This window comes from Oncorhynchus mykiss, chromosome 12, assembly GCF_057628025.1.
Source record: "Oncorhynchus mykiss isolate SJ-2025 chromosome 12, ASM5762802v1, whole genome shotgun sequence".
Taxonomy (NCBI): domain Eukaryota; kingdom Metazoa; phylum Chordata; class Actinopteri; order Salmoniformes; family Salmonidae; genus Oncorhynchus; species Oncorhynchus mykiss.
In genome coordinates this window covers 8,618,093-8,640,756 of record NC_143033.1, presented here as the reverse complement: position 1 = coordinate 8,640,756, position 22,664 = coordinate 8,618,093, and the positions used below count along the sequence as shown (strand labels likewise).

General features: G+C 41.8%; 2 protein-coding genes across 2 annotated transcripts in view; one reads left to right on the top strand and one right to left on the bottom strand.

The window, feature by feature from the left end:
- Positions 1–3,578: 3,578 nt before the first annotated feature.
- Positions 3,579–5,946, top strand: LOC110536909 (tubulin alpha chain). The gene is made up of 4 exons (XM_021622585.3): positions 3,579–3,742; positions 4,060–4,282; positions 4,548–4,696; positions 4,904–5,946. The coding sequence occupies exons 1-4, from the start codon at positions 3,740–3,742 to the stop codon at positions 5,879–5,881; spliced, it is 1,353 nt and encodes a 450-aa protein (XP_021478260.2). The 5' UTR covers positions 3,579–3,739; the 3' UTR covers positions 5,882–5,946.
- Positions 5,947–11,912: 5,966 nt separating this feature from the next.
- The window catches only part of scarb2b (scavenger receptor class B, member 2b), a 65,033-nt gene continuing 54,281 nt past the window's right edge, over positions 11,913–22,664 (bottom strand). Inside the window, exon 12 of the mRNA XM_036936807.2 lies at positions 11,913–15,828. Within this exon, the coding sequence (XP_036792702.1) occupies positions 15,721–15,828 (108 nt within the window). The 3' untranslated portion in view covers positions 11,913–15,720. The remainder of the gene's footprint in view (positions 15,829–22,664) is intronic.

The window sequence follows — 22,664 nt, the reverse complement described above, 5'->3', positions numbered from 1 at the left end:
CCCCTTCACCCTAACATGGCTCTCCAGATAGGAGACACACTGGCCCCCTTCACCCTAACATGGCTCTCCAGATAGGAGACACACTGGCCCCCTTCACCCTAACATGGCTCTCCAGATAGGAGACACACTGGCCCCCTTCACCCTAACATGGCTCTCCAGATAGGAGACACACTGGCCCCCTTCACCCTAACATGGCTCTCCAGATAGGAGACACACTGGCCCCCTTCACCCTAACATGGCTCTCCAGATAGGAGACACACTGGCCCCCTTCACCCTAACATGGCTCTCCAGGAATTCAGGCGCATGTTCACTTACACAATTGCAGCATTTTCACTTCGTCTGGCATATGATTACTCTTCCCGCCTGGACACACTGGACATGTGTACAAATCTTTTGCATTTATGACGCTGCAGGGGTTTGTGCACATTAACTCTTACAGGCTAACTCATGAATCCTAACTTTATATGAGAAGGGAGAGACTCTTTAATCAAAGAACAACAGTAATGGATGATGTGAATGTTATTTTCTCCATCCACCATACAGGTCAGTCGACGTGAGCCAACCACTCCATCGATGTCTTCAGCTATATCATCTGCCTTTACATCTTGTGCCACCCCAGAAATAAGCCCCATTTGCTTCGAAAAATCCATACAGGAAACAGGAAACATTCTGCTTTTACATCTTTTTGGAGGCTTAAAACACACTTCTTCTTCTCCGCAGACACACACACAAAATCTAAATAAGACCACGTCTTGTAACTCTCACCGACTCCACCATTTCCATCGATTTTCCTCGAGACATTAAACAAATTTCCCAGGTAGCATTGGTCCAAAAACCCTCATTCTGACAAAAGAACAAGTCTAAGGGTTTCCTAGTTCCCACCACAACTTGAGAGCCATGTTTCCCTTCTTCTTTCACCACGGTAACCCACTCCTTCTCTGGCCTCCCAAGTGGTGCAGTTGTCTAAGACACTACATCTCAGTGTTAGAGACGTCAGTACACACAACCTGGTTCAAATCCAGGCTGTATCACAGCCGGCTGTGATTGGGAGTCCCATAGGGCGGTGCACAATTGGCCCAGTGTCGTCCGAGATTGGCTGGTGTAGGCCGTCATTGTAAGTAAGAATTTGTTCTTAACTGACTTGCCTAGTAAAATAAATTCTCACTCTGTGTACTATTATTTTCACCCAACTCACAAGCAGTTAAAAAAAAAGAGTTGGACATTTCAAAGTTTCCAACAGGATGTGAACGTGACTTAAGGCAGAGACAGAAGAGGAAGCGAGACGCCCCACTCGCTAAGGTTTTACATTTTTTGGGGATCAATGAAAGTCAATGTGAGAATTTCAATGGCATAATCTTTGTGTCCTCTCTACTCACCTTGTTCTCAAAACCCATTGGATGAAAAAGCCAGAGGTCCCTCCCCTCTGACCTTCTCCTCCAATGGATTTTCAGAAGGAGGATGCAAGGAGTATACAATTGAGAGTCCCCCAATTAACTAAGTATAGACCATATCCAGCAGCTATTGCATTGGTGTCTATGAGAGACATCTAGTTAAGTAGACCGGAACTGATCTATTTTTTTTTCAGTAGTAAACGGCCTGAGTGAACTATCTTCATTTATCCACCATCTTTGATTAAGGTTATGCCGTGTTCAAAACAACTCAGAACTCGGAAATCTTCTACCCATGACTTCGGTGTGTTCAAAACATCTTGGAAGTTAAAAAAACTCACTCTGAAAAATCTGTTTGAACTGTCATAATTATGGCTCTACAATTTATCTTCTTAAAATCTGATTTAAACCTAACCTTGACCTTAACCCTAGCCACACTGCTAACCTTATGCTAACACTAACCTTAAATTAAGACCAAAAAGCACTATTATGTTTTCATGAATTTTTACAATATTGATAATTTTGATTTTGTGGCTCTGGTAACTAATGACCACCCCAAAGGTTAATCGGTTAGTGCTAGCCGGTATCCTTGGGACGTCCCTACCCTAAATCCTAATCTTAAACCTTCCCCTTCCCTTACCTATAACCCTTACCTTTACCATTGTACATTTCTACTTCAATGGGGATCCCAGATAGGATCCCAGATAGCAAGGGTTCTGATTAGAGGAGTACAGCTACGACTGGAAGTTATTTTGTAGTAAGTTAGGAGAATTTACTCAGCAGGTTAGGATAATTAACATGGCAGGTTAGGAGACGTTGCCTAAAAACCTTTAGGCCTACCTATAGAAAAATTCAAAAACAACTACTCTGCGTCTCTGCCCAGCCTGGCAAGAGTAGCCCAAAGTGTGTTTAGCATCCCCAGTGGCTCTGCAAGGCGGAGAGGATATTCTCCACTGCTGGACTGCTAACCAAGCACCATCACATGAGCCTGAAGCCACAGACTCTGGCCAAACTCGTGCTTCTAAAAAGGAATGCAAAGGCACTGTAGACTGAGGCTTATAAGGTATTTTACGTTGAATTTGTATTTATTTATTTATTTTAAATTCTTATTTACATTGACGGCCGAACAAAAGACGAAAGGCTTCCTGCGGGGACAGGGGCCTGGGACTAAAAAGGTTAAATAAATACAATGTAAATATAGGAAAAAACACACATCCCGACAAGAGAGACAACACTACATAAAGAGACACCTAAGACAACAACATAGCAAGGCAGCAACACATGACAACACAGCATGGTAGCAAAACAACATAACAACAACATTATTGGGAGTGTCAAGAGCAGTAATTTGATCTTTATTTAACTAGGCAAGTCAGTTAAGAACAAATTATTATTTTCAATGATGGTCTAGGAACAGTGGGTTAAGGGCAGGGGCAGAACAACAGATTTGTACCTTGTCAGCTCAGGGGTTTGAACTTGCAACCTTCCGGTTACTAGGCCAACGCTCTAACCACTAGGCTACCCTGCCGCCCCATTTAGTGTATATATGAACTCATTAGTCACAACCAATAGCAACGCCCAAAGTCAGAGAGGAAGAGGGGAAGCGAGAGGTTTTACTCGTCCAAAATCTGTCCGCGTGAGATAAGACCTTTTCGTATGGAGATCTATGAGAGACTGTCGAGTTACGTGAGGCTTATTTGATCCAATAGAAGTTTTCTAATCTTTAGGCTGTTACAAATGTACTGATATAAGTGGATGCACGTGGCATTCCGTAAACTTTGAGAAAAATAACTTTGTTGTTCACACAGCAATCTGCCCTCTCATTAACTAGAATGGTCCCACATGATCTCGCATGCCTTCAATCATTGAGGACTTGTATTTCCATTGTTAGAGTGATAACTCGGCTATCTTGTCAATATTACAGGATCATCGCTCCTGTTCATGGTAAATTGGGATAATTTTTTTTTGATTGGTTCTATAGTTTCGTCATGTTCTGTTAACATGACAACAAAGTGTATTTATGGCTTAATTTAAAAACCCTGCAACACAACATTGTAATTTCTACATTTTAGAACGATTTGAAAACTACTAGACCGAGATCGTTATAAAAAAAACAGACACTTCCCCTTTCAAAGGTCAATTGAAAGCCACACCTACTATACCTGATGCTATATAAACTGATCACATGAGTGAACTTGCCAGTGAATGTGTTCAAAGGTGAGTGTGTCGGTTAAGTTGATGTGGAAAATGTAGGTAGACCCTCTTTGGACTTACATTAACTATGTGTGAAACTGTTTAACAGCTTTAATTAACTCCTCAAAAAAGACACCTAGCCCAGGACTGCAAAGAAAATGGTAAGTACGTTTTCATTAGTTTGGGTTTTTCTTTGGATTTGTACCCCCCCCCCCCCACCCCATTTCCTATACTCTGAACATTTACTGTAGAAGCTACATTTAATTAAAATAGACAAGGAGTTGGATCAAAATGGCTGTTGGCAGCCAATGTTCCTTCTCCTCCCAGTTTGTGCTGTATAGGGACTGTATGATTTCTGCTCTCCAGAGACTGGACTCACAATCCCTCATAACTTCATAGCTGTTCACACCATTCCCTCTCTGACTTTTCAAAATGATTACTTTTGGCCTAAGGAGTATTTTTTTAAAAAATTTGACAGAGGGAGTGCATTTCTGTCCACATCGGCCAAGCAGGAGTCCAGATGGGCAATGCATGCTGGGAGTTGTATTGTCTGGAGCATGGCTTCCAGCCAGATGGGACCATCCATGCGAACACTGCTCCTCAATTGACTGACTCATCGTTTGGCACCTTCTTCAGTGAGACTGGGGCTGGGAAATATGTTCCCAGGGCCATCTTCTTAGATCTGGAGCCTACTGTTGTGGGTGAGGACAAGGAAGCTGCATGTATAGTGGTGGCCTTAACCTGGTCTCAGATCTGTTTTGTGGTTTTGCTTATGCCTATGTTCATTGTCATTGAATGACCTTAAAGAGTTATGTAGACTGCACAAACAGATCTGGGCGCAGACTGTCTGCCCCAAATTGGCAAACAGTTCATGGTATGCATTTTGTAATATTTGTAGCCTTTGATGCTGTTCTGTACTGTGTGGTATAACATTGTGTTCATATGCATGTCCATGATTTGTTGTAGATGAGATCAGGAATGGCCACTACCGCCAGCTGTATCACCCTGAACAACTCATCAGTGGCAAGGAAGACGCTGCCAATAACTACGCTCGTGGCCATTACACCATCGGCAAGGAGATCGTGGACTCTGTCATGGACAGGATGCGCAAAATGGTACGCTGCTGAATGATTAAAGGGCCACTGCTGTTTACCATCCAGTTTAGATCATTTAAATTGACATCATTGACTGGTTAGCTTGGCTCAACTTTATCATAACCCCACAAAAAATAAGATTGTTTTACTGCTGAATGTTTAGTTGATAATCTTTCAAAGCTCCAACATTCGGTGAATTACTAATGATCCCATGTCTTCTGTCGTCAGGCTGACCAATGCACTGGACTACAAGGGTTCCTCATCTTCCATAGTTTTGGAGGAGGGACCGGCTCTGGTTTTGGGGCCCTGTTGATGGAATGCCTGTCTGTGGATTACGGCAAGAAGTCCAAACTAGAATTCTCAGTCTACCCTGCTCCCCAGGTGTCCACAGCAGTGGTGGAGCCCTACAACTCCATCCTGACCACCCACACCACCCTGGAGCACTCGGACTGCTCTTTCATGGTGGACAACGAGGCCATCTTTGACATCTGCAAGCGTAACCTGGGAGTGGAGCGGCCATCTTACACCAACCTGAACCGCCTCATCGCCCAGATTGTCTCCTCCATCACAGCCTCCCTGCGCTTCGATGGAGCTCTCAACGTAGACCTGACAGAGTTCCAGACCAACCTTGTGCCTTACCCCCGTATCCACTTTCCCCTGGTCACCTATGCCCCCATCATCTCAGCAGAAAAGGCCTACCACGAGCAGCTCTCTGTCCCCGAGATCACCAACGCCTGCTTTGAGCCGGCTAACCAGATGGTGAAGTGTGATCCCAGACGCGGCAAGTACATGGCCTGCTGCTTGCTGTACCGCGGCGACGTGGTTCCCAAAGATGTCAACGCAGCCATCGCCAGCATCAAGACCCGGCGCAGCATCCAGTTTGTAGATTGGTGCCCCACTGGGTTCAAGGTGGGGATCAACTACCAACCCCCTACGGCGGTTCCTGGAGGAGACCAGGCCAAGGTCCAGAGGGCTGTGTGTATGCTGAGTAACACCACAGCCATCGCCGAGGCTTGGAGTCGTCTGGACCACAAGTTTGACCTGATGTATGCCAAGAGAGCCTTCGTGCACTGGTACGTGGGTGAGGGCATGGAGGAGGGAGAGTTCTCTGAGGCCAGAGAAGACATGGCTGCTCTGGAGAAGGACTATGAGGAGGTGGGGGCAGACTCTGGGGATGCCTGTGAGGATGAGGAGGATGAATACTAAATCCTGTTTGACAGTCTGTTTTGGTCTACAGTAACGTCTAATAAAAACAAGTGTTTTGAGTTGTACATTTCATAGAGCGCTGTGTTTTTTTTAAGATGGCTTGGTTGGCATCTGGTTGTAACTAGGTTGAAGGGTCACATGATGGGTTAAGTTTTTGTGGGAGATGCTGATTGGTCCTCATTATTATATTTTTTTTGCCTTGCTGATCATGCTAGCGGCCATAACAAATGTTCCCTCCAAGCTGTGCGCAGGCATGCAGCTCCCCTCAGACTGCCGACACTAAATATCAGCGCGCACAAGACTGCACTCAACTTTCTAGTTTCCCCTTTTAAACACTAGCATTGTTTTTCTCTTCTGTGGGAATTGTCAATGTAACATACCGACACAAAATGAACCTTGGCAGACTTGGTGTACAAACTTGAAGGCATTTGTGTAGGATTCTATTGCGTGACTCCGGCAGTACTCTAAAGACCAGTAAGCTGAGCTGCAGTAGGCCTATACACTTTGCCATATGGCTCTGTACCATTCACTTTGAAATGGACTGATTTTACAGCATAAGCGGTCGTAAGTAGATGTGCTTGGTTTCAGATCAAATCGAGAGCTGCATGTGCACATTTGTTTAAATCCTTCACTAGTTTGAGTAATCAGCCCAGTTATAGCTAATTTCTTGTCCTTAAAGTGCAAGTGTTGTATTTTGAGACTTAGCTTAAGTACCCAATTGGCGGAGGGTAGCATGTCTGATTCGCTAATGGTATGGGAATAATGCATTTCATTTCGTAAAGTGGTTGCTTGTTTTCAAGTCTCATGGAATGTTGACCTACAGAGCATCACATTTTCTGCTACCGTTGGCTGAATGATAGAACAGCTATTTCCATGTGAAAGACCTACGTTATGATCACATAGTTTTAAGTGGCCATGTAGGCTAACTTAAAGTGGGTACAGACTCTCTTCACATTAAACGTGAGCCAGAATATACTTTTTTTTTTTTTGCACTCAGGAGATGTGAAATTTATTCAGTTTCGAAAACAATTAAAGGGAACTTTGGTCATGACTGAAGCCAAGCGTGAGCTGGCTTGGGTGTGTCCTTATCACCAAGCTGTGCCATCTGTTAAAACCTTGCCCAACAGCAGTTTCCTCCCACTTAAACTTCCTGTTGGTTGAGATGAATTACAGGAAGATGTGTGGCGAGATGCAGGTGTAAGCTTTCAAGAAGTTCCATCGTAATATGAGAATACAATTGTTGAATTTATGTAGATATTATGAACAGTTTTGATAACTTCCAAATGTAACTGGTCCATGTAGAATAAGCCCTTTACACAATACCAAATAAGTAGTGTTCTGCCAAATAAACCATTTTCACCTTGTCATTCCCAGCCTCTACTGATACTGTGCTACCTTAGCAAACATGTCAGTGGTCATACCTTCCTGTGTGGTGTCCCGTATACAACAGTAGTTCCCTGATCCTGGTGCAGAATACACAGGGTTTCAGAATACACAGGGTTTATCCCTCCAGTTTGCCAGATACAATTCAATAATAAAACACTACACGTAAAAGTTGTCTAAAAATGTTTGACACAGTGCCAGGTCTCTCTCCATTCAAAGATAACGGTATCAAGCTTGTCAGTCAGGCCACCCAGACTATTTACGTTGACCCCCCCCCTTTGTTTTTACACCGCTGTTGCTCCGTGTTTATCTATGCATAGTCACTTCACCCCTACTGTACAAACTACCTTGACTAACCTGTAGCCCCGTACATAGCCCCGACTCGGTACTGGTATATAGCTTCGTTATTGTATGTAATTTTATTGTGTTACTTTTTATTTTTACTTTAATTTATTTAGTAAATTTATTTAGTAAATATTTTCTTAACTCTATTTCTTAAACTGCATTGTTGGTTAAGGGCTTGTAAGTAAGCATTTCACGTTAAGGTGGTATTCGGCGCATGTGACAAATAAAATGTATATTCATTTGTTTTGCTTAGCTGGGTACTTAACCTACTAGTTTATCAAACCGGATATTTTTAATGCAACTTTACACATAAGACATTAGCGTTGATGAAGCCGTCAGGGCAGAAACTCAGTTAAAGCTCATTTTAGGTCTTCACTAGTTACCACAGCCTTAAAGTCATAAACCCTGCCTATTTCTACAATTTATCTTCTTAAAATGTGATTTTTAAACCTAACCACACTGCTAACCTTATTCCTAACCTTCAATGAAGACCAACAATTACGTTTTTGTTTTTGTTCATTTTTACGGTAAAGCCATTTTGACTTTGTGGCTGTTGTAACTAGTGGAAACTGTAATTCAATGCTTTACAGGTGTAGACTGGTGACGGTGTTATCATTGACTGGGTTAGACCTGGGACACCAGGTGAGTGCAATTAATTATCAGGTAGAACAAAAAAACAGCAGGCTCCGGACCTCATAGGGTAAGAGTTGAATACCCCTGTCCTAGACAATACAGAATACATTTGCTACAAACTAATTAGCAAATCCGATTTGTAACTTTGGCTAGTAAAGTTAGATACCTAGCTAAGGTTAGCTAGCCTGCAGCTAGCATTTTCAAATGACAACATTACATAACCAGAAGTATCTAGACAATACACAATAAACTTGTATAAGCTATGACCTAACTAAGTTGTAATGAGGTAGCTAGCTAGAGTTAGCTAACGACAGTGGTGGAAAAAGTACCCAATTGTCATAATTTAGTAAAAGTAAAGATAACTTAATATAAAATAACTCAAGTAAAATACTGCTTGAGTAAAAGTCTAAAAGTATTTGGTTTTAAATATATTTAAGTACCAAAAGTAAATGTAATTTCTAAAATATACTCAAGTATCAAAAATGTAAAATTACTTATATTAAGCAAACCAGGCGACACAATTTAAATAAATGTATTTATCGATAGCCAGAGAGATGCTCTAACACTCAGACGTCATTTACAAACTAAGCATTTGTGTTTAGTGAGCCCGCCAGATCAGAGGCAGTAGGGATGACCAGGGATGTTCTCTGTTTAGTGAGTCATCCAGATCAGAGATGCAGTAGGGATGACCAGGGATGTTCTCTGTTTAGTGAGTCCTCCAGATCAGAGATGCAGTAGGGATGACCAGGGATGTTCTCTGTTTAGTGAGTCCTCCAGATCAGAGATGCAGTAGGGATGACCAGGGATGTTCTCTGTTTAGTGAGCCCGCCAGATCAGAGGCAGTAGGGATGACCAGGGATGTTCTCTGTTTAATGAGTCCTCCAGATCAGAGATGCAGTAGGGATGACCAGGGATGTTCTCTGTTTAGTGAGCCCGCCAGATCAGAGGCAGTAGAGATGACCAGGGATGTTCTCTGTTTAGTGAGTCTGCCAGATCAGAGGCAGTAGGGATGACCAGGGATGTTCTGTTTAGTGAGTCATCCAGATCAGATGCAGTAGGGATGACCATGGATGTTCTCTGTTTAGTGAGTCCGCCAGATCAGAGGCAGTAGAGATGACCAGGGATGTTTTCTTGATAAGTGTGTGAATTGGACCATATTCCTGTCTTGTTAAGCATTCAAAGTGTAACGAGTACTTTTGGGTTTCAGTAAAAGTAAAATTTGTCAAATAAATAGTGAAGTAAAGTACAGATACCACAAAAAAAATGACTTAAGTAGTACTTTAAAGTATTTTACTTAATTACTTTACAATACTGGCTAGCGAAGCAGTCTAGCTAACGTTAGCTAGCGAGGTAGGCTAGCTAAGCTGTACTTTCCTTGCTAAAAATGTTATCTAGCCTGCCTCGCTAGCTAAAGTTAGCTAACCTGCCTTGCTTTATCAAAAGATAGCTACCTACATAACCAGCTAAATGTGATCTAGTGTCGTTAGCTAAATTACACAAGAGAGGTCATTATATTCCAGTATCTCTGGTTATACCCACCACCCCCGGCCATTGCACACCAAGCTAGTGTTACTGGTGCACACTTTGGGACCAACGAACTCCAACCACCTATTCCACAAACTAAGGTCCTTCAGCAGGGCATTCAAAGGATATAACTTTGGTTGTGGAGACATGGTCGCAGCAGCGCTTTTCAACCTCAGGAGGCTGAAGAAATTCGGCTTGTCACCAAAAACACTCACAAACTTTTACAGATGCACAATCGAGAGCATCCTGTCGGGCTGTATCACCGCCTGGTACGGCAACTGCTCCGCCAACAACCGTAAGGCTCTCCAGAGGGTAGTGAGGTCTGCACAACGCATCACCGGGGACAAACTACCTGCCCTCCAGGACACCTACACCACCCGATGTCACAGGAAGGACAAAAAGATCATCAAGGAGAACAACCACCCGAGCCACTGCCTGTTCACCCCGCTATCATCCAGAAGGCGAGGTCAGTACAGGTGCATCAAAGCTGGGACCGAGAGACTGAAAAACAGCTTCTATCTCAAGGCCATCAGACTGTTAAACAGTCACCACTAACATTGAGTGGCTGCTGCCAACATACTGACTCAAATCTCTAGCCACTTTAATAATAAAAAAATGGATGTAATAAATATATCACTAGTCACTTTAAACAATGCCACTTTATATAATGTTTACATATCCTACATTACTCATCTCATATGTATATACTGCACTCTATACCATCTACTGCATCTTGCCTATGCCGTTCGGCCATCGCTCATCCATATATTTATATGTACATATTCTTATTCTTTGTTGTTGTGAAATTGTTTGAATACTTGTTAGATATTACTGCATGGTCGGAACTAGAAGCACAAGCATTTGACTACACTCGCATTAACATCTGCTAACCGTGTGTATGTGACCAATGAAACTTGATTTCATTAGATTTGGTCAATCAATATAGGTCTGCCTTCCTTTGAATGCATTGGGGGCAATGACACAACAGAGCCCCCCATTCAATGAAGGGAAGCGAAGTGGGCGGAGGGGCGTTTTGAAGATGGAGTTTGTCAATATGATTTGTTAACATAATTGTAATCCAAGCCTTACTTTAATTTACTCATTGTAATGCACTGAGGTTTCAAACGTTGTTTTAGACGAGACCAAAATTGTCCTATTAACACTCTGTAGCGAATTTTTTTTGACACGAGAATACGTGTTTCTGACTCATATCGATGCCACATCAAAGGGATTAGTTGCTTTTCAGCAGCATTTACTCTTTTAAGCAAAATATTGCAAATTGCAACAGTTTTGACGCTCTTCAAGTTGTTCTTCTCCCTCAGTGTTGCCAAAATACAAATGTTTAGGCTACAGTTGAAGATCATTTATTTGCCATTTTAAAGCATGCTGACTGATAACAATAGAAAACCGAAGAATGACAAACCAATCAAAACGGTTGCTTTTATATAACTGTCAATAAGTTTAACATTTTTATTTTTTTACAAACAAAAAATATTGTAACTTTTTTTTGCAGTTTTTACTTTCCAAAAAAATAAAGATAACTATGATAAATATAAAGATTATGTTTGACTGCTGCAATGAAAAGCATTCAGCTGGATTACAGGAAACAGGACTTTGGGATTGAGGAAAGTCGTTTTAATTACTATGGTGCTCAAGCACAAAACAAGTAGTGCTGTGTGTGTACACTGATGTCTATGGCTGTACATGTAGAATGGTTTTGATTTTATGGTGTATAATTTACCTATGCAATTCTCCTGATAGTTGTCGTATCCCAATTTTGTCCTGTTTCTAATGACTGTTTTACAAAATGCACCATAGAGTCTGACAGTGAACTTAAACCAGCGGAGGCTGCTGAGGGGAGCACGGCTCATAATAATGGCCAGAACGGAGCAAAATGGAATGGCATCAGACACATGGAAACCACGGAAACCACGTGTTTGATATATTTGATACCATTCCACGGATTCCGCTCCAGTCATTACCTGGAGCCTGTCCTCACCAATTAAGGTGCCACCAACCTCCTGTGAATGAGGCCCTCTTCATTCAATGTTCTGTAATTCCATTACAGACCAAGGCACATGGTTGCTACAGAGTAAATACAGAGGCCAAAGACAAATTAACATCAAAATGTGAAATGACTGATTAGACTTATAATAGAGAAGAAAACGCTAACATTTACTCATTTTTCAAATTATACATTTCTATTGCTGCTTTTCTATTTTTTTTTAACAAGAATAACTAATACTGAGTACTTAAGTGCATGGCATCTCATAAACAAGTGAGTAACAAGTCAAACAGTATCTAATAAATTCACAACAAGTCATCTAACAAAGCAAAAGTTCAGCTACTTTTGTTTGGCATATCATATTAATACGAACAGTCAGCTGGGTTACAAAGTAATGCATCAATAGTTAAGCACTGAAATGGGATCTGACGCGTTGATTTCAACATTGAGGTGTCAGACTAGCCTGATTGCCATGTTTGTTGGCGCTACCATGCCAACTCCTTGTCACTCGTTGTCATTGTCATTTTTTTTTTTTTTTGCTAGGCAAGAACACAAACACATTGGCACTCCGGCTACGTTCAGACAGTCATTACGGTACAATAATCATTCAAGCAAGTCCTGTAGAATCTTCAATTTCAACAATTAACCAAGCATTACTACGCCATAGAACTACAGCAGTTAAGCAGTTGCACAAAGGCTATTATAGACATAACACAAATGTATATAGTGTCATTAGGAGATGCCATAGAAAATAAACATATCTAGATATCCAAGGAGCCCTTTCTCTCAATACATTTTCTAGAGAGACAGTCTGCTAATGTGCTCCTATTAATGTCTCACAATACAAAGCAATACACAATTTGGCTTTTAACATCACTGCAAAATGTCTACAATTCCAGTAGTTTGGTATACGATTTAAATGTTTATCTTTGATCCCAAAATGTTTGCCATTAGGAAGACAACCTTGCATCAAAACCTGAAGTTATGGTTTCGTCAGCAGCTATGGTAATGCAGAGATAATGTAGAGATAATATAGTGATGATAATACATTTAGATCATTCAGAACCTGATACATGAGTTAAACGTTTCAGTCCATTTTTTTCTGTCAAAAAATATCAACCAAAAAAACACGACGACATATGGACTTCCCTGTATAACAGAAATTCACATTAGTACGCACTCTATTCTATTAGTAAAAACAAAAACACTATTCTGTAAATACATTCTAAAGGGATCTGATCTTCAAATTACACATATACATTGCCTTTATTTGTTTGTTTCAGACAAGAAGCACCCCCCCCCCCCCCCCCCCCCCCACTATAGGGCACAGGAGAATTGTCTCACGTGTCAAAAAGCCTCAGAAACAATTCAGTCAAAAAAACCTGTCCTTGTTTTACGCAGTATACAGAGCGCCATAGGTCTGTTGGCTCGTTCACAATGGCAGCAATAAGCCAATGATGTGCTATTTTTTCAATAGATCTGCCCAATACAGACCAACTGGGCACAGGAGTCTCACCTAATGAATGTACCAACTGGGCACAGGAGTCTCACCTAATGAATGTACCAACTGGGCACAGGAGTCTCACCTAATGAATGTACCAACTGGGCACAGGAGTCTCAACTAATGAATGTACCAACTGGGCACAGGAGTCTCACCTAATGAATGTACCAACTGGGCACAGGATTCTCACCTAATGAATGTACCAACTGGGCACAGGAGTCTCACCTAATGAATGTACCAACTGGGGCACAGGAGTCTCACCTAATGAATGTACCAACTGGGGCACAGGAGTCTCACCTAATGAATGTACCAACTGGGGCACAGACGTCTCACCTAAGGAATGTAGGCAGATGTCACATTTGGAATATCAGATAAGTAACACTTAAAAATGCTCACTTGCAAAATGTCACCACATGCAAGTTCAAAGTGAAGGTGATCCATGAACTAGGTATGGATGGTATTGTGGATATGTTCAATAACATAAACATAGTCAGATGGCATTTTTGTTCACTAATTTGAACATATTCAACCAATCAACTAAGTTTGAAAATAAATTTAAACAGTGCATGAACAAATAAAATACGTAGAAATTTAACGATTATAGCTAATGTTACAAATATATATTTTTTTGTTGTTAGTTTTAATATGAATCCAAATTCATTAAGAAGACACACTCATTACATTAAATATTTAGCCTTCGTTGGTCAGTAGAGCATCTCACCACTTCCTTGACCTTCTTTGACACGTTACGGTTTTATAATAATAATCACTTTTGAAGCCATCTCGTGATGCACAAGGTGTGTAGTTTCTAGCATAGTGCCCCTGAGAATGGAATGATACCTGAATAATGTACACACGTCTTAAGGACACATCTTTAGGACACATCTTTAGGGCACATCTTTAGGACACATCTTTAGGACACATCTTTAGGGCACATCTTTAGGACACATTTTAAGGACACATCTTTAGGACACATTTTAAGGACACATCTTTAGGGCACATCTTTAGGGCACATCTTTAGGACACACACCCAGGGGTGGTTTCCCAGATACAGATTAAGGGTTCAATTCAATCAGCTCCACTTTAGGCAACATCCTAATAGCAGTTGTTTTGAGGGTGTCGGGGGTGGAACTGCATTAGATCTGTCAATCAATCAATCAATCAATCAATCAATCAAATGTATTTATAAAGCCTTTTGTTTTTACAAAATGTTGAATAACAGGTATCAAACAGTTTATATTTTATAGAATGTTTGAAACAGCTGGTCAAATTGGCCATGTACTGTATGTCAACACTTCTGGAAGATTAGCCCCATTTTGTGGGTTAACAGGGACTTCGGGAAGATTAGCCCCGTTTTGTGGGTTAACAGGGACTTCGGGAAGATTAGCCCTGTTTTGTGGGTTAACAGGGACTTCGGGAAGATTAGCCCCGTTTTGTGGGTTAACAGGGACTTCGGGAAGATTAGCCCCGTTTTGTGGGTTAACAGGGACTTCGGGAAGATTAGCCCCATTTTGTGGGTTAACAGGGACTTCGGGAAGATTAGCCCCGTTTTGTGGGTTAACAGGGACTTCTGGAAGATTAGCCCCGTTTTGTGGGTTAACAGGGACTTCGGGAAGATTAGCCCCGTTTTGTGGGTTAACAGGGACTTCGGGAAGATTAGCCCCGTTTTGTGGGTTAACAGGGACTTCGGGAAGAAAAGCCCCGTTTTGTGGGTTAACAGGGACTTCGGGAAGATTAGCCCCATTTTGTGGGTTAACAGGGACATTGGGAAGAAAAGCCCCGTTTTGTGGGTTAACAGGGACTTCTGGAAGATTAGCCCCATTTTGTGGGTTAACAGGGACTTCGGGAAGATTAGCCCCATTTTGTGGGTTAACAGGGACTTCGGGAAGATTAGCCCTGTTTTGTGGGTTAACAGGGACTTCGGGAAGAAAAGCCCCGTTTTGTGGGTTAACTGGGACTTCGGGAAGATTAGCCCTGTTTTGTGGGTTAACAGGGACTTCGGGAAGATTAGCCCCGTTTTGTGGGTTAACAGGGACTTCGGGAAGATTAGCCCCATTTTGTGGGTTAACAGGGACTTCGGGAAGATTAGCCCCGTTTTGTGGGTTGAACCAGATCCAAATAAACAAAGTAACGAAACAAAAAAACGGAGACAGATCAAAGTAGTCTAACTAGTGCCACAATGATTTACAACGATCCAGCCCTGAACAGCAACTCACACTGATATATATGATATACAGATGTAGGATCGTAATTTGATCACTCTTTTGTTTCTGAGAATTGCAAACTTGCAGTCTTTTTGACTTTTAAAAACCCTACAAAAATGTCCATTAATTATAATCCACATAATTCACATTTCCTGTTGCAGCAGGATTATTTTACTGCTGTAGCAAACTGGTTCATATTAAGATCCTACATCTGTCTCTCCATAAACCTTTTCCCATTCCCTCCTCAAGACTTGTCAATAACGGGAGTCAAGGCAACGTAGCTGCTGCCATTTTTTTCGTCACCCTCCTTGTTGCTCACGGGGGAATAAGATGTGTCTTCCTTTGTTGACTTCTATAGATGAAGACAGCGGAGGGATGGAGAGAATGGAGGATGGAGTAGAGAGCAAGAGTGGAGTGAGAGAAAGAGAGAGTAGAATGAGAGAGAGTGGAGAGAGAGAGAAGGTGGAGTGAGAGCGAGAGAGGAGAGAGTGGAGTGAGAGGGAGAGTGGAGGGAGAGAGAGAGAGTGGAGGGAGAGAAAGAGAGAGAGTGGCAAAAGATAGAGAGTGGAGAGAGAAAGGGAGAGCGATATTGGAGAAAGAGAGTGGAGGGAGAAAGAGAGAGTGGAGAGAGAGAGAGGAGAGAGAGAGAGAGGAGAGAGAGAGTGGAGAGAGAGAGAGAGAGAGAGAGAGAGAGAGTAGCGGGAGGGAGGGAGTGGAGTGAGAGAGTAGAGAGAGAGAGAGAGAGGGGAGAGATAGTGGAGTGAGAGAGAGAGATGATGGAGTGGAGGGAGATAGTAGAGAGAGGGGATAGTAGAGGTAGAAAGTGGAGGGAGAGAGGGAGGGAGACAGTGGAGTGAGAGAGGGATGGAGACAGTGGAGGGAGGTAGACAGTGGAGGGAGAGAGGGATGGAGACAGTGGAGGGAGAGAGGGATGGAGACAGTGGAGGGAGAGATGGATGGAGACAGTGGAGGGAGAGAGGGATAGAGACAGTGGAGGGAGAGAGGGATGGAGACAGTGGAGGGAGAGAGGGATGGAGACAGTGGAGGGAGAGAGGGATAGAGACAGTGGAGGGAGAGAGGGATGGAGACAGTGGAGAGAGAGAGGGATGGAGGGAGGGAGAGAGGGATAGAGACAGTGGAGGGAGAGAGGGATGGAGACAGTGGAGGGAGAGAGGGATGGAGACAGTGGAGGGAGAGAGAGATAGAGACAGTGGAGGGAGAGAGGGATGGAGACAGTGGAGAGAGAGAGGGATGGAGGGAGGGAGAGGGATAGAGACAGTGGAGGGAGAGAGGGATAGAGACAGTGGAGGGAGAGAGGGATGGAGACAGTGGAGGGAGAGAGGGATGGAGACAGTGGAGGGAGAGAGGGATAGAGACAGTGGAGGGAGAGAGGGATGGAGACAGTGGAGAGAGAGAGGGATGGAGGGAGGGAGAGAGGGATAGAGACAGTGGAGGGAGAGAGGGATGGAGACAGTGGAGGGAGAGAGGGATGGAGACAGTGGAGGGAAAGAGGGATAGAGACAGTGGAGGGAGAGAGGGATAGAGACAGTGGAGAGAGAGAGGGAGGGAGACAGTGGAGGGAGACAGATGGGAGAGAGGTAGAGAGTGGTTAGTTATAGTACCAATCTAGCGAACAAAACATTGAACAGCTTGTCAGGATCATAATCTTTCAGATACAGTGTTTGTTGTACAGCCATGCATGTCCTATCAGCGGGGACATATTGGACTGTATAAAGGAACAGTTGGACACAGATTCAGTTTAGTCCTGGAGAATTTCCATTGAGCATGTTTTTTTCTTTCTCTTCGGACTAGGCTTAAAGAACACGTTAACCTTACTTCTGAACAGAAACATAAAGTGCAGACTGTTAGAATGGGTTAAAATGCACTGGTTAATACAGTCACTATATCATGGTCTTATCAGAGTTAAGAAAATAGTTAAATTACACAAACACGTCAGTACCTTGGAGTCAATTTGAGACCAAATATTAGATATGAGTTTAATGTTATGATGCAGAATGCACTACAACCTTTATAAAAAAAATATGTTGTGAAAGAAAGATGTTAACAACTGGTCAGAAAGAGTACAGTAAAGAACAACGTAGCCGCATCATGTTGTCTTCATGTTGTCTTCATGTTGTCTTCATGTTGTCATCATGTTGTCTTCATGTTGTCATCATGTTGTCATCATGTTGTCATCATGTTGTCTTCATGTTGTCTTCATGTTGTCATCATGTTGTCATCATGTTGTCACCATGTTGTCACCATGTTGTCTTCATGTTGTCTTCATGTTGTCTTCATGTTGTCTTCATGTTGTCACCATGTTGTCATCATGTTGTCATCATGTTGTCATCATGTTGTCACCATGTTGTCATCATGTTGTCATGTTGTCACCATGTTGTCATCATGTTGTCATCATGTTGTCTTCATGTTGTCATCATGTTGTCACCATGTTGTCATCATGTTGTCATCATGTTGTCATCATGTTGTCATCATGTTGTCTTCATGTTGTCATCATGTTGTCACCATGTTGTCATCATGTTGTCATCATGTTGTCATCATGTTGTCTTCATGTTGTCTTCATGTTGTCACCATGTTGTCACCATGTTGTCATCATGTTGTCATCATGTTGTCATCATGTTGTCACCATGTTGTCACCATGTTGTCATCATGTTGTCATCATGTTGTCATCATGTTGTCACCATGTTGTCATCATGTTGTCTTCATGTTGTCATCATGTTGTCATCATGTTGTCACCATGTTGTCATCATGTTGTCACCATGTTGTCTTCATGTTGTCACCATGTTGTCATCATGTTGTCACGATGTTGTCTTCATGTTGTCATCATGTTGTCATCATGTTGTCTTCATGTTGTCATCATGTTGTCATCATGTTGTCACCATGTTGTCATCATGTTGTCATCATGTTGTCTTCATGTTGTCATCATGTTGTCACCATGTTGTCACCATGTTGTCATCATGTTGTCACCATGTTGTCACCATGTTGTCACCATGTTGTCATCATGTTGTCATCATGTTGTCACCATGTTGTCACCATGTTGTCATCATGTTGTCACCATGTTGTCTTCATGTTGTCACCATGTTGTCATCATGTTGTCACGATGTTGTCTTCATGTTGTCATCATGTTGTCATCATGTTGTCTTCATGTTGTCATCATGTTGTCATCATGTTGTCACCATGTTGTCATCATGTTGTCACCATGTTATCACCATGTTGTCTTCATGTTGTCATCATGTTGTCACCATGTTGTCTTCATGTTGTCATCATGTTGTCATAATTTTGTCATGCCCTGACCTTAGTTATCTTTGTTTTCTTTATTATTTGGTTAGGTCAGGGTGTGACAAGGGTGGTGTGTTTGGTTTTTTGAATTGTCTAGGGGTTTATATATGTCTAGGGGTTTATATATGTCTAGGGGTTTTCTATTCTAGGGGTTTATATATGTCTAGGGGTTTATATACAGTGCCTTGCGAAAGTATTCGGCCCCCTTGAACTTTGCGACCTTTTGCCACATTTCAGGCTTCAAACATAAAGATATAAAACTGTATTTTTTTGTGAAGAATCAACAACAAGTGGGACACAATCATGAAGTGGAACGACATTTATTGGATATTTCAAACTTTTTTAACAAATCAAAAACTGAAAAATTGGGCGTGCAAAATTATTCAGCCCCCTTAAGTTAATACTTTGTAGCGCCACCTTTTGCTGCGATTACAGCTGTAAGTCGCTTGGGGTATGTCTCTATCAGTTTTGCACATCGAGAGACTGACATTTTTTCCCATTCCTCCTTGCAAAACAGCTCGAGCTCAGTGAGGTTGGATGGAGAGCATTTGTGAACAGCAGTTTTCAGTTCTTTCCACAGATTCTCAATTGGATTCAGGTCTGGACTTTGACTTGGCCATTCTAACACCTGGATATGTTTATTTTTGAACCATTCCATTGTAGATTTGGCTTTATGTTTTGGATCATTGTCTTGTTGGAAGACAAATCTCCGTCCCAGTCTCAGGTCTTTTGCAGACTCCATCAGGTTTTCTTCCAGAATGGTCCTGTATTTGGCTCCATCCATCTTCCCATCAATTTTAACCATCTTCCCTGTCCCTGCTGAAGAAAAGCAGGCCCAAACCATGATGCTGCCACCACCATGTTTGACAGTGGGGATGGTGTGTTCAGCTGTGTTGCTTTTACGCCAAACATAACGTTTTGCATTGTTGCCAAAAAGTTCAATTTTGGTTTCATCTGACCAGAGCACCTTCTTCCACATGTTTGGTGTGTCTCCCAGGTGGCTTGTGGCAAACTTTAAACAACACTTTTTATGGATATCTTTAAGAAATGGCTTTCTTCTTGCCACTCTTCCATAAAGGCCAGATTTGTGCAATATACGACTGATTGTTGTCCTATGGACAGAGTCTCCCAGCTCAGCTGTAGATCTCTGCAGTTCATCCAGAGTGATCATGGGCCTCTTGGCTGCATCTCTGATCAGTCTTCTCCTTGTTTGAGCTGAAAGTTTAGAGGGACGGCCAGGTCTTGGTAGATTTGCAGTGGTCTGATACTCCTTCCATTTCAATATTATCGCTTGCACAGTGCTCCTTGGGATGTTTAAAGCTTGGGAAATCTTTTTGTATCCAAATCCGGCTTTAAACTTCTTCACAACAGTATCTCGGACCTGCCTGGTGTGTTCCTTGTTCTTCATGATGCTCTCTGCGCTTTTAACGGACCTCTGAGACTATCACAGTGCAGGTGCATTTATACGGAGACTTGATTACACACAGGTGGATTGTATTTATCATCATTAGTCATTTAGGTCAACATTGGATCATTCAGAGATCCTCACTGAACTTCTGGAGAGAGTTTGCTGCACTGAAAGTAAAGGGGCTGAATAATTTTGCACGCCCAATTTTTTCAGTTTTTGATTTGTTAAAAAAGTTTGAAATATCCAATAAATGTCGTTCCACTTCATGATTGTGTCCCACTTGTTGTTGATTCTTCACAAAAAAATACAGTTTTATATCTTTATGTTTGAAGCCTGAAATGTGGCAAAAGGTCGCAAAGTTCAAGGGGGCCGAATACTTTCGCAAGGCACTGTATGTCTAGGGGTTTTCTAGTCTAGGGGTTTATATATGTCTAGGGGTTTATATATGTCTAGTGGTTTATATATGTCTAGGGGTTTATATATGTCTAGGGGTTTATATATGTCTAGGGGTTTATATATGTCTAGGGGTTTATATATGTCTAGGGGTTTATATATGTCTAGTGGTTTTCTAGTCTAGTGGTTTATATACGTCTAGGGGTTTTCTAGTCTAGGGGTTTATATATGTCTAGAGGTTTATATATGTCTAGGGGTTTATATATGTCTAGGGGGTTTATATATGTCTAGGGGTTTATATATGTCTAGGGGTTTATATATGTCTAGGGGTTTATATATGTCTAGGGGTTTATATATGTCTAGGGGTTTTCTAGTCTAGTGGTTTATATATGTCTAGGGGTTTTCTAGTCTAGGGGTTTATATATGTCTAGGGGTTTATATATGTCTAGGGGTTTATATATGTCTAGGGGGTTTATATATGTCTAGGGGTTTATATATGTCTAGGGGTTTATATATGTCTAGGGGTTTATATATGTCTAGGGGTTTATATATGTCTAGGGGTTTATATATGTTTAGGGGTTTATATATGTCTAGGGGTTTATATATGTTTAGGGGTTTATATATGTCTAGGGGTTTTCTAGTCTAGGGGTTTATATATGTCTAGGGGTTTATATATGTCTAGGGGTTTATATATGTCTAGGGGTTTATATATGTCTAGGGGTTTATATATGTCTAGGGGTTTATATATGTCTAGTGTTTATATGTGTCTAGGGGTTTATATATATGTCTAGGGGTTTATATATGTCTAGGGGTTTTCTAGTCTAGGGGTTTATATATGTCTAGTGTTTTGGGGCGGCAGGGTAGCCTAGTGGTTAGAGCGTTGGACTAGTAACCGGAAGGTTGCGAGTTCAAACCCCCGAGCTGACAAGGTACAAATCTGTCGTTCTGCCCCTGAACAGGCAGCACTGTTCCCAGGCCGTCATTGAAAATAAGAATTTGTTCTTAACTGACTTGCCTGGTTAAATAAAGGTCAAATAAAAAAAAAAAAATTATATGTGTCTAAGGGGTTTTCTAGTCTAGGGGTTTATATGTGTCTAGGGGTTTATATATGTCTAGGGGTTTTCTAGTCTAGGGGTTTATATGTGTCTAGGGGTTTATATATGTCTAGGGGTATCTAGTCTAGGGGTTTATATGTCTATGGTTGCCTAGATTGGTTCTCAATCAGAGGCAGCTGTTTATCGTTGTCTCTGATTGGGGACCATATTCCATATTCCTTGGGTATTTTGTGGGTTAGTGTCTATGTAAAGTTGCCTGTGTCAGCACCAGTGGTTATAGCGTCTCAGTCGTTTTGTTAGTTTGTTTCAGTGGTCTTCCTTTAACAAAGAGGAAATTATTCTCATCACGCTGCGCCTTGGTCTCCTCGTTACAACAAACAACAAACGCATGTTGAGAGAAGAAGTGTCTTGCGACCAACCAAACCACAGCCTTAATGTCACACCCTGACCATAGTTTGCTTTGTATGTTTCTATGTTTTGTTTGGTCAGGGTGTGATCTGAGTGGGCATTCTATGTTGTGTGTCTAGTTTGTCTGTTTCTATGTTTGGCCTGATATGGTTCTCAATCAGAGGCAGGTGTTAGTAATTGTCTCTGATTGGGAACCATATTTAGGTAGCCTGTTTGGTGTTGGGGTTTGTTGGGTGATTGTTCCTGTCTTTGTGTTTGTTACACCAGATAGGGCTGTTTTCGGTTTTTCACGTTTTTGTATATTGTTCTATTTTCATCTTTATTAAAGATGTATCTAAATAACCACGCTGCGTTTTGGTCCGCCTCTCCTTCAACAGAAGAATCCCGTTACACTTAAGTTCTACAGTATTCTCTATTCTTCTGTGTCTCCTCATAGAAAAAGATATAGGAACACTGGAATGGACATGGGGTAACCTAGTAACAGCCATCTTTTAGGGTTCATGACCTAGCTTCGTCTTTTAATAGGATCTCTATACATTTAGTTGGCGTACCTATTCTGTCTACAACATTACTTTTAGGTTCCCCATTTGTGACATTTCTTGCTGCCTTTTTAAAGTACTTTATAGT

Bases quoted from the DNA above. Each gene is read 5' to 3' on its own strand.
- LOC110536909 (XM_021622585.3), top strand. The intron at 4,283-4,547 runs GTGAGGACAAGG...GATTTGTTGTAG, and splicing joins TCTGGAGCCTACTGTTGTGG to ATGAGATCAGGAATGGCCAC. The intron at 4,697-4,903 runs GTACGCTGCTGA...TTCTGTCGTCAG, and splicing joins TGGACAGGATGCGCAAAATG to GCTGACCAATGCACTGGACT.